The sequence below is a fragment of the Bradysia coprophila genome, unplaced genomic scaffold, assembly GCF_014529535.1.
Source record: "Bradysia coprophila strain Holo2 unplaced genomic scaffold, BU_Bcop_v1 contig_505, whole genome shotgun sequence".
Taxonomy (NCBI): Eukaryota; Metazoa; Arthropoda; class Insecta; order Diptera; family Sciaridae; genus Bradysia; species Bradysia coprophila.
Genome location: NW_023503757.1, coordinates 82,830 through 94,665, shown reverse-complemented (window position 1 = coordinate 94,665; position 11,836 = coordinate 82,830). Strand labels below are relative to the sequence as shown.

General features: G+C 39.8%; 2 protein-coding genes across 3 annotated transcripts; one reads left to right on the top strand and one right to left on the bottom strand.

Annotated features, from left to right (window-relative positions):
- Window positions 1-4,575: 4,575 nt before the first annotated feature.
- Window positions 4,576-7,816, bottom strand: LOC119082956. 2 transcript variants are annotated; one of them, XM_037192603.1, is made up of 4 exons: window positions 7,176-7,816; window positions 6,763-7,107; window positions 5,963-6,119; window positions 4,576-5,720 (listed from the first exon to the last, which is right to left on the bottom strand). In XM_037192603.1, the coding sequence occupies exon 4, from the start codon at window positions 5,684-5,686 to the stop codon at window positions 4,730-4,732; it is 957 nt and encodes a 318-aa protein (XP_037048498.1). In that variant the 5' UTR covers window positions 5,687-5,720; window positions 5,963-6,119; window positions 6,763-7,107; window positions 7,176-7,816; the 3' UTR covers window positions 4,576-4,729. The 2 variants fall into 2 exon arrangements, with proteins under 2 accessions (XP_037048498.1, XP_037048499.1); XM_037192604.1 differs by having other exon boundaries at window positions 6,763-7,816.
- Window positions 7,817-10,811: 2,995 nt separating this feature from the next.
- On the top strand, window positions 10,812-11,615 carry LOC119082961 (C-type lectin mannose-binding isoform-like). Its single transcript, XM_037192608.1, has 4 exons — window positions 10,812-10,964; window positions 11,022-11,092; window positions 11,151-11,259; window positions 11,316-11,615. The coding sequence occupies exons 1-4, from the start codon at window positions 10,859-10,861 to the stop codon at window positions 11,570-11,572; spliced, it is 543 nt and encodes a 180-aa protein (XP_037048503.1). The 5' UTR covers window positions 10,812-10,858; the 3' UTR covers window positions 11,573-11,615.
- Window positions 11,616-11,836: the final 221 nt, after the last annotated feature.

Genomic DNA, 11,836 nt, shown 5'->3' with positions numbered 1-11,836 from the left:
TCCAAATTTCGGAATCGTCACCCGACCCAATTTGACTCCATCCTTTGCACCCTGATCTTGCTGGAGTTGTCCTTGTAGAGTTACCAAAGCAGTCTCTACCTCTTTCTCCAGTTCATCGAATCTTTGGTTGTAAATCGCATTCATATTTCCAATCAATCCTTCGTGTTCCAACTCGATCCGATTCCAAATGTCGCCAATTTTCTTCGCCTTGATTGTCGCGTATTGAGGTGATATGGCGTTCAACCCTTCAGTTGCGATTTTCATGTTCAGGTCTGCCACTTGCCTTGCTATGGCGTCCAATCTTCCATATTGCGTTCGCATGTCCACATCCGTTTCGTATTGATCCTCTTCTTCATCATCGTTGCATACGATGTTTGTCAAGGCCGTATAATAAGCATTATAATTGTCAGTGACCATTTGTTTCATTTTGGAATAAGTGTCGTCGATGGTTATCTTGCTTTCCACTTCCTTAGCGGCGTTGTTGAAATCTAACCAAAGTTTAGCCAATTCTTGTAGACGTTTACGTTTATATTCTGCATGTTGTGATTGCTTGTTGCGTTTTTTGTGTTTTTCGAAAGCCTCACTTATTTCAACGGCCAATTCTTTTAGTTCTTCGACTTCTCTTGCCGACATTTTTGAACCTCTGCACTTCTTCGTCGATTTTCTTTTGTATTATCACTGACACCAGTTGATGTGGATGTGCTGCGTACTCACTCTCTTTGGCTACCTGGAGTCTTTCATTATATGCTTGGTATTTTCTTAGTTAGTTAGTTAGTTTGAGTGGGTAGAGTAAAACTCTGGCACCTAAGCCTCCAATGGGCCTGTTGTGCATACCCACAAATAGCTACCTACATTCTACATGTACGATTGAGGTAGTCCAATATGCTACGGAGAGGTAGGCTCCAGATGATGTTGTGCGGCAGTATATAGGCTCCTAGAGCTTTTGATCTGGCTGATACGTATGCCGGGCAAGTGCATAGGAAGTGTTCTGCCGATTCAATGTCCCCACAGTTAGGACAGCGGGGGTCATTGGTGATGCCCATTGTGTGAAGGTGTTTGTTGAGGTAGCAGTGGCCAGTTAGACTGGCGGTAAGTCTTCTAATGTTCCTTCTACTTAGCGATAGTAGGAATTTTGAATTTTTGGGAGAGATTTTGATACATTTTTTTGAGTGGCTGGCGAAGTTGATGGATGACCAGTATTTAGTGAACGTTTTCTTTTTCCATTTGTCAATTAAACCAATGAAAAATGATTGTGGGGCTTTTATGATTGGTTCTGGGCTTATGAGTGGTTTATTGACTCCTGCCTTCGCGAGGCTGTCCGCTATGTCGTTACCTTCTATGTTACTATGTCCTGGTACCCAGGTCAGAGTGACATTATTGTTAGATGCCAGTTTTTGGGTGAGTCTTCTGCAGTTAAGGACAGACGATGAGTACACTTTGTAAGCTCCAATTGATTTTAAGGAACTCCGACTGTCGGAACATATTAATATCCGTTTGTCTGACACGTTCTGGCCTATCAGTTCTTTGCAGCATTGGGTAATACCAAAAGTTTCTGCTTGGAAAATGGATCCGAAGGAACCAAGATGGAATGATTTTTCTATCTGAAGTTGTGGGCAGTAGATTCCAGCGCCCGCTAGGTTGTTATATCTCGATCCGTCAGAGTACCAGGTGATATTTATGTTGTTGTCAATGACCTCGTTGTTGGTCCAGTTTTCACGGGATGGAACCATTATTTTGAACTTGTTTTCAAAGCAATGTACTGGAGTGATAGCATCGTGTGGAAGTTCAAAGTGTGGCGATTCTGATTTCATTCTGTTCCATAGGTTGGCATGACCATAGGTGGCGTTACGGAGCAGTGATGATTGCTGTAATCTGAGGCAGGTGGATCTAGCGACGGCTTCTATATGGATATGTAGAGGTTCTATATTTAGCAGCGCTTCTAGTGCTGCAGTAGGTGTCGTTTTCACGGCTCCTGTAATACTTATAAGCGCTAATCTTTGGATTTTTGCAAGCTGTCTTTGTGGCAGTTTCAACGTGGCAGCGGGGCCACCATATGAACGCCGCGTACGACAGCATCGGTCTTACTATGGCTGTGTAGATCCACATTAGGACTTTAGGGCTTAAACCCCAGTTTTTTCCGCATGCACTGCGGCACATCCATAGTGTGGCTAGTGCCTTACTTGTTCTGAAGTTTATGTGGAGAATCCAACTTAATTTTGGGTCTAGAATTATTCCTAGTATTTTAACGTAGGGTGAGAGGTTGATTACTTTCCCACAGATGGTTGGAGCTTTAAATCCAACTATTTTGGTTTTCCTTGTGAATAGAATGAGTTGGGTTTTGTCTGCATTAATTTCTTGGTGATGCTGTGCGCACCATCTTTCAATTATGCGAAACGCTGATTGCATTAATTCACAGAGCGTACTGACACAAAAGCCAATTAGTATAATTGTGAGGTCGTCCGCGAAGCTGATTGAGAAATATTTTGATTCATTTAAAAGTTTTAAGAGGCTGTCTTTTACCATAATGTATAACAGTGGAGGTAGAACGCCACCTTGGGGCAGCCTTTATGAGTAATAACAGTGAAACTAGTAGAGCCCAGCTTCGCTGAGACGATTCTACTGTTTAGCATAGCGTAGATCCAGCTGGTGGTTGTGTTATCTACACTATGCTCTATGCATGAGTTTGTTATGGAGCAAAATGTCATGTTACTGAAGGCGTTCGATAAATCAACGAGACCTCCCAGTGCAAATTGCTTTTGTTCCAGAGCTTTTTCGACTTGATTAACTATATGGTGTAATGCACTCTCTGCTGATTTACGTGGTTGATATGCGTGTTGGTTGGGGTGTATGGGAAATTGCTGTAAGGCTCCATCCCTCAGATATCTATCAACCAGTTTTTCAAGAGTTTTTAACATAAAGGATGTTAAGCTAATTGGTCTAAAAGATTTTGCTAATGTGTAGATAAGTTGACCGAGCTTTGGGATAAATACTACTCTAACTCCTCTCCAGGACTGGGGAATGTGAATGAAGCTAATGCTTGCAATAAACATTTCGTAGATTAAGTCTATGGTAAGATGGAGGCTTTTTTGAAGCATCAATGGTATAATGTTGTCGATTCCAGGTGACTTGAGGGGGACGAACGATTCAATCGCCCACTTTATTCTATCTTTAGATACAATTTTTCTAGCGATTTCTACATCACCTGCAGTAAGGATGTGGTCGGGCTTGTTGGTGGATGGATTCGGGGAGAATGAGGGAGAACAACCAGGGAAGTGGTAGTCAAGCAAGTGTTTGAGAGTAGAGGCGCTATCTTCCGTATATTCCCCAGATGGGAGTTTCAGTGTGCCTATAGCACAGTGTGGGTCTTTCACCAGTGATTTGACGAGATGGGCGGACGCCGATGAGGAACTAATTGAGGAATAAGCTTGTTTTAACTGAAAACGCTGGTTATTTCTAATAGCTTTATTGTAGTTCTTTTGAGCAATGCGCCTAAGGGCTTTGTTATTTTCATAATTTGGCCGATTGGGTTTGGCTTGGTTAAAGGTTTTTCTTACTTCTTTTCTGAGTTTCTTAATTTCTGTAGTGAAAAAGCTGGCGCCTCTACTAGCTCGAATTATTTTTTCGGGACAGGCAGAGTTGAAACTGTTAGTTATTGCATCGTTCACCGAGTTTGCCACTCTGTCTAAATCTTCTTTGGAATGAATTTCCATTGCGCGTGGTAGTGCTTTGGACATTAACTCATTGAATTTATCCCAGTCAGTGCAGATAGGATTTCTGAATTTTGCGTGTTCAACATAATCGGTATTTATATGGAAAGTGATGCACCTGTGGTCAGAAGCTAATATTTTGTTCGTGACTTTCCAATTCTTTATCCAATGTGCTACATGGAAGGAGCTAAGTGTGATGTCAATGACTTCTTCCCTAATAGACGTGACGAATGTGGGCTCGTTACCCACATTCATCGTAATTAGGTTTGAGGTGAGTATGAACTCTAGTAATGAATCGCCCTGTGCGTTACAGTTTGTACTGCCCCATACTAAGTGATGGGAATTAGCATCACATCCTGCGATTATTGGAATGTTGCTTGATTTGGAGTAATTGACGAGGTCAATTAATGCTTGAGTAGGTGGTAGGGAGTTTGTGTCGTACGGTAAATATACTGATGCTATGATAACGCGTTGTTCCTTCCCTTGAATGAAAAACTTGAGCAAAGCTGCTGTCAGATCGCCCTTACAAAGTTGACTTAATGGGAGGATGTTGCAATTTTTAGATACGAGGATACATGACCGGATTTTTTCAATTCCAATGTGGCTGAGAATGTTGAACTTGCGCGGGTCGAGGTTGTTAATAACATTCTTTTTCAGATATGGTTCTTGGACGAAGATGACAAAGTTGTTAGACTCGAGGCTAATGTTATTTAGCTCAGCTACCGCCGATTTTGAGTGTTGAAGGTTTATTTGAGCGAAGGCTAATTTGTTGTTCGACATTAACTTAGACAGATTTCCTTACCCGAGTCAGAATTAACTCTGCGTTAATAAATAGGAGTGACTGGTGATGTTGCGAACTTAATCGGTATTTGCTGATGATAATACTTATCTTACATCTTACTCGCTGCTGTTTGAGCTTGAAGAGAGAATGAAACAATTGGTTTGAGATCAAAGAGAGTAAGCCGTTTATTGAGCTGATTGTTGTAACGAAATAAATATGTGGCTTTACAAAAGCTAATTTATCACGGGTTGTTGGCATTGTTGTTAAGTACTATACGGACGCGTGTCATACCACAGTATGGACGGAAAGCTAGATCATTGAGGGCTGAAATGCAGCAGTCTTCCACCCCAATAATCCATTGCTGTTTGCCGTTTTGTGCCTTGGACCGGCTGTAAATTTTCCAGTTACTGGTATCGAGTGTTGGGTTTTGCGTGGCAATAATATTGAAAAAGTCGTTAGGGTCCGGTGCAGGCAGCTGAACAATTACTGTTCCACGAATTAACTTTGGGGGAGGGCCCGACACTACAGATCTGATGTTTGCGCCTTGCCAAAGGCCTTCCAATTTTGGGACGATGGCGACTACCCAGTCTCTAGTAGTCGTGTCGGTGCAAATGAGACGATAACGGCCTCTGTCTAGACCCGAGCTTTCAAAATGAAGAGAAGCCATACTCTCATCGGAGAATAGGGCTCGGGTGATGCTATTACCGATTATTTTGCCTTGAGATTCCGTAAACGTAAGGACACCATCTACGTTGGGGATGATATCCACTACAAATGATTCGGATGCTGCTACTGCTGCGGCTAACGGGAACATATTCGCAATTGATTTGAATTTTTTGATTGGAGCTTCCGGTACGGAGTTGGATTTTTCCAGACGGCGTTTAATCGATTCTGTTTTTGGAGTAGATGATAACGGCGCTTTGTTTGTCTCAATGGTAGTGGCTGGGGTATCGGTCGGTATGACGGTACTTAGGCTAATGGCTGGTGGAGCTGTGGCTTGGCTAATGACTGGTGGAGCTGTGGCTTGACCAATGGTTGGAGTGATAGTCACTGAAAGATTGTCGAGCTCACTCGATATGTTGTAGATGGATTGGTCTAACGATGGTGTAGGGTACTCTTCGTAGTTTGTCACTTCTTCTAGAAGTTGGTTTTCGGTGTATTCGTCGATCCAATTAGCTTGTGATGGATTATCGCTCATGACCCAGTAGCTAGTACACTGTGTGCTATTGTAGCTGAAAGGAGAGTACAGACACGTGGTATGAGTCGAGGTTAGTATGAAATTTCTTAAATAAGCACTGGAATGGGCGGAGGGTTTACTATAGTTAAACGTGCTGTCACTCATATAAGGTGAATGCCAAGGCTTTATTACTCTGTCTGGTAATCGAATGAAATGGGTAATTTCGGTCTGAATTGTGAGGTTATTAAAATTCCTAAATGGGGCTCGTACTCGAGTGAGGTTATGTTGTTTCCTTACCCTGTTAAACGGCAATTTATTCGATGAAGGCTCTTCCGGTGCTCCGAACGATTTGAGGATGTGTTGTGTAAGTTTGCGGCACTGCGATGCGGGTATGAGGCCTATATCGTGGCGGTGCCAATGAGTGTATGAAAATATGCAACGTAATTTCCAGGTACTGAAATAGATAATTTCGGTCTGAATAAAGTAGTTAACGCCACAGAATGGGGCTAGTAAACAGGCTTCGAGCGAACATAAAACGAGGAGAGGCCTCAATGATATATTTCCTATTGTTGTGCCAAACCGAGTTGTCTTAGTATCTATCTTTGGCGTGTACCTTTGTAGGACGACTAGGTGGAATTGGTTGATATGTACGCCAAATTCATGAGAGTACCCGTATTGTGTTATTAAACTTATTAGTGTGATGCGAATTTTACAGAATAATATCGCGATACTTTGGTTTGAGGTACAGTAGGTATTTGCTTCACTTCTGATTGAACTTAGATAACTGAAACCGGTGATGGTTTGATTGTGCTTAATATAGCCGGACAGATACCAGTGATTCTGGCGCCAAAAAGGGAGCACGATTAACAAAAATACCACTGAGAGAGTTCTTGCTATTATCGTGTATCTAAAATAGGCAGGAGATGAATATAGATTGTACTTTGGAGGGAAAGTAGAATTTGCAGTAGTATGGGTTACTGAGTATCTCGTGTCAATGGAGATACGAGAGAGTATAGATTGCGAACTTGCATTAAGTTCGAAGGTGCAGCCCGAAGGCGTGAGAAAAGTACTTGTAAATATTAGCACAAAGTACTTACCTTCCGAGAGATTTGTAGTGGTGGAGATGCCAATCTTTCGAATGTAGTGTGAGCGTGGTGGGTACCCGTGTGTTGGTGCCATTTCACTCGTGTAATGCTCCGAGAGAATGCTTGTTAGGTGATGGATGGTTGAAACTTTGTGGCCGGACGGAACATATTTGTATGTGTGTGATATGGCGGCTGGTTATAGAAAACTAATTTATGATGCAATTTTCAAGGTTCGTCTAGCAGCAACACCAATATGATATAGCTGGTCGATGAGATTCCTTGGTCTTTACACTTCACCAAATTAGACACAAAACTTTATTTGATCACCTGCGGTCCTTTGCACTAACTAGAAAACAACTTTTTACGGAGCGATTGTGAAACACGTCTTCACTCTGTCATGCGTTATACAACTATATTTTTCTTACCAACAACCTTGTTTATTTGTTCCAACTGCTGTCCAAACGATCCTTTTGACTGCTCGCGTCCTACCGGTTTAGGATGGGGCCTTGTCTCTTCGTTAACCACCAGTTTTTTCGTTGTGAAGTGCGACACTCTCGCCTTCATTGATTCTCTGCACCACTGCTTCGACCTTGCCGACCGTGATGTGTGGACTGTATTCCGTTTTTTTTCGAGCACCCATCCGGCTCGAAGGACCAATGTACAATTCTTTACCCTTCGATGATTTGTATAGATTTGCACGATGGTTTTTTACTTGTCTCTTGAGCTAGGAGACTAAAATAATTCAAGCTCTGAGTTCTTTTCTCATAAAACAACTAATTTATTTTCCCAAATTACACCGTATTTATAACAATCTTTTTCCCATAATCTTATGTCTAGGCTTGATAAATTTGTTATTATTTATTGTTTATGTTTACTGTTTATACTTCTTCGACTCAACAGTCAATTGCATATTATTTTCATTATCAATGTTATGCTTGTACGCACCTTGTTTGTTGACCTGAATTGTCAGTTTCCGTTGTTTATTCTATTTGCTAATATTTAACACCTTTCTTTATTTATAATATTTCATGGTAATTATGATATTTGGTAATTTATTCTGTTTATCTCAATTCAAACATCAATGTCCAGATTGGACACAGGTTGTGGGCCCATGACACGACAAATTATTTACGAAATCTTCACCAAACAATTAGTAATTCTACGAAGAAAATTAAAAATGATATTCTAAAATATCATTAGAATTATTGCGCCCATAGAAGGAGACAGTAAAGTTTTTGCAGCCGTGAAGAGTAAACGGAGAGAAAACGGAGGGTTTTTTCGTAAGTTGAATTCACTGTCATCCGTTTTGTCCTCGTGTACATGACAGTTGATATTTGAAACAATGCAGCACATGTTTTAGAACTATTGTTTGAACTGTCAACTGCCATGTACGCGAAGACAAAACGGATGACTGTGAAAAACAGATCACTGTCAAAAAAAGCAAGCTCGAGCTACTATCTTTAATAAAAAAAAACTAATACGAAGGTTGTTGACTCTCAGCTTTACAACAATACCAAATATGCCATGCTTCATCCTGCTGGTTCTCAGAAACAGCTCAGCGGATTTTGCTAAAACTTGTTTACCTAAATAGCACTTCACACCCCCAACTCACTTATGAAAAAAGCCTGGATGGAAACTGACACGTTTATTTAAAATTCGTTCAGCTCCACCGTGTTTCAGGTGACGAAGGAATTATTGATTACCGGGCCACGTATATTCAGGGATTTGCCGATCGTTATAGTATAGGGAACCATGTCGCTGATTATGTTGATCTAATCTAGACGTGAGTGGGCCACAGGACATGGGCACTTTCAAAAAATGTGTGAGCTCACAAACTGAAGTCTTAAGTGTAGTCTAGATTTTCTGACCTGAAGCGACTCTGTGATAATAGCCTAATGTTAAGACTGAATTCTAAATTCTAAAGAAAAATCTGAAATCTGAAGTATGAAATAAGGATTGCAATGAAAAGAACTTTCTAGACCAAATTTTCATCGAAAATGTTTTTTTTTTGATACCAACATCGAAAGTTGATACTTTCGCCCTCGAAATCCGGGGCGAAAGTAAAAAAATGCAAGTTATGTGTTTGAGCGGGGAGAAAGAAAGAATACATAAAGCGAAAGTCAATATATACACAATGCGAAAGTCGACTACATAATGTAATAGTCGACTCTTGTCAATAAGTGTACTGCGATCAAAATTGAAATAAAGCGTGCGCCAGTGCTCTTATTGAAATTAACATACGAAGTTGATACTTTTTGTTGCTAATGATTTGTTAGTTATTTGTTAATTTTTGTGTGTGTCATTGTTGTGATGGCTAAATAGTTAAATTTTTGTTATACTAATATAAAACTTTAAAGCTTGAAAAAAATAAAATAAATAGTACATTGAATGACAAGGGGCAAAAGTAAAAAAGTTCAACCTGTGCGATTGAGGCCCTTGCCTTCGGCGCGGGCATCAACTCTCGCACACGGTTGAATTTTTTTACTTTTGCCCCTTGTCATTCAATGTACTATTTATTTTATTTTTTTCAAGCTTTAAAGTTTTATATTGTGTAATCGAATTTGTCCCATGTTTTTCAGTATTCCGCACAATTGTAACAATGGAATGAATAAATATTTAAACAAAAAAAGGAGAAAAATGTTTAAGCGCTGCTATTATAGAAAAATAATTGAAAGAATGCCAATTGAGTCACCCAAAATTCAGAGTACACACAGATGTGACAAAAGCGAGCATTTCTTTGTTGAAAACGATTCAAACGAATAAAGAGAGTTTGTTTTTCGATAATTGAAGTGAAAAAAGTAATTTATTTACCATAGCTTGTCGAAATTTTCAAGGCTAACAATTTTTTGTGCCATTGTATGTGCAGTTGTTGCTCTGCTGAAGGCATTAGAAACTAGCCGTTTTTTTAAATAAAAATTTCAAGAATTTTCGCTTGGAAAATTTTAGCTGAAAACCTAATTGATCGGAAGACCCGTACGAACCTTGTGGGTACATCGAGTGGGTTACACTGAAGTTACCATAAAATTACTTTCAGTTTCCATTTTCATTCATTGCAATTAGTTTTTTTGGGTTTTCATTTACATTCTGATTCGAACTACACCTTTCAATCGTCGATGAAGAGACACATTTTCAAGGTTGACTGATGTATCACAATTCTACCGATGTGTGGGATGTTTTTCTAGCCTTTGGATCGAAATACGTCTCAACAAAAAATATAGCGAGAAATTGTCTTGACGCATTTTCTGGCCGCAATATGAAGCTATAGCACTTAATTTCAATAAAAATAAATAGTGTGCATTAGCACACTTAGCTTTGGAGGTTGTTTGCGCCTGATCACGTAAATTCAGTGTGAAGGTCCAGTTGTTAAACTCCATGTTTAAACAAGAATCATACCAAACCAAGCATATTTCCGTAGAAATTAATCGTTGTATTATCGCCCGTATAATAGGGAGTTCCGAAGAGTACAAATACAAATATCTCTCCAAAAGAAAGTACAATCAAATACCTGCCTAAATAAAACTGAATTTTTCTCCGTTGAAAAAGCAATCTTTATCTACTCCAGTTCGCTTGTAATTTTCCCATTTAAGCTCTAGTTAGCAAAATAGCTTTCTGAGGACAGAATTAAAAAATCAAGAACAAACTTTTTTTTCGCCTAAAGGCAGCAGTGCATAGTTTATGCTCAAAACAAACGAAGTATTGAAAACGTGTTTTGGTCCTATTTTTCATGACGAAATTTTCGAAACTGTCAAATGAAGTTAGAACTTTTTCTATTCAAAATCGCGACTGCTGCATCTGTCAATGAAAACTAGGACCAAAACACGTTTTCAATGTCTCGTTTGTTTTGAGCATTAGCCATTTAGTTTGGTTCTTTTTAATCTCACCATCACTTCCTCCCAATTCTAATGCCGTACACTAATGTCGCCAAAATATTTTAAGAATTTGAGTTGAGTGTATGGCTTTTGGGATGCGTATAGCGCGTGTTTCATTTATTGACTAATGCAGCAGCTGTTATTATTTGTGTGCTTAAGTTGAGTATAAAAACGGCAGCAATTCGACCGTCAATTCAATTCAATTGAAAGTGTTGAGCCTAGCGAATAATAAAAGCAAAATGTTTTTGAAAGCGTTAGTAGTGACCGTGTGTCTAATTAAATTAGCTTCGACCCAATCGAGCGATCCAGATCCATGTAATTCATTCAACATAACCGATACGATTGGTGAGTTGCGCTATTTTCACGAAAGCTTCCTTTGATTACAAAATTGCTCATCAATAGGTCAAATGAAGTTGATGCTCAGGAGCAGCTGCATAAATGGTAAAAACTTCGTCTTGTGGACCACGCAAACGGTATGTTGTCGCCGCTACGCTCCGAAAAAAGTGAATTTATTCTGAAAAATCGTTACAGGCTAGTTGGTTCAGAGCCGATAACATTTGTCGATTTAATCAAATGCAACTGGCGATGATCAACTCTGCTGAGGAGCAGACACTCGTCTCAAATTTAATAGATCGATCCAGTGAGTAAACCGGTTGAGCAGGCTCAAACCATTTAAATGAAAAAATTGTTTCGCAGCTTTCGGTAACAATGGATTTTGGACTTCGGGCAACGATCTAGCATGTCAACGAAATTGGTACTGGTCGAGTAATGGCAGTCCAATCAAGTATTTCAGTTGGAAAGCTGGTGAGCCGAACAATTTACGGAATACCAATGAACGATGCATCAATCTCATGTCGAAAGTCGACAACTACCAATGGAACGATGCTCCCTGCGACCATCCATACTATTTCATATGCGAGGAGAAATGTGGATGCGACAAAACTAAATTTTAGTGTGAGCTTCTGCTGAGAAGAATAAAATGCCATGAATTGCTAAGTGCTGTTTTTTTTTTGCAAATTCCACACTGTTTTAATCGACATTTCAACATATTATCATTCCAAGTTGGAATTTCCAACCCAACATTAATTTGGCACAAAGAGCCCTGGAACGGAGGATCAGCTTTTTATTTTTGATGAATTATGTATTCTACGATCGTATTCCACACATGTAATGAAGGGGTCAATATTAAAAAAAATCATTTAATGCATGTCCCCTCC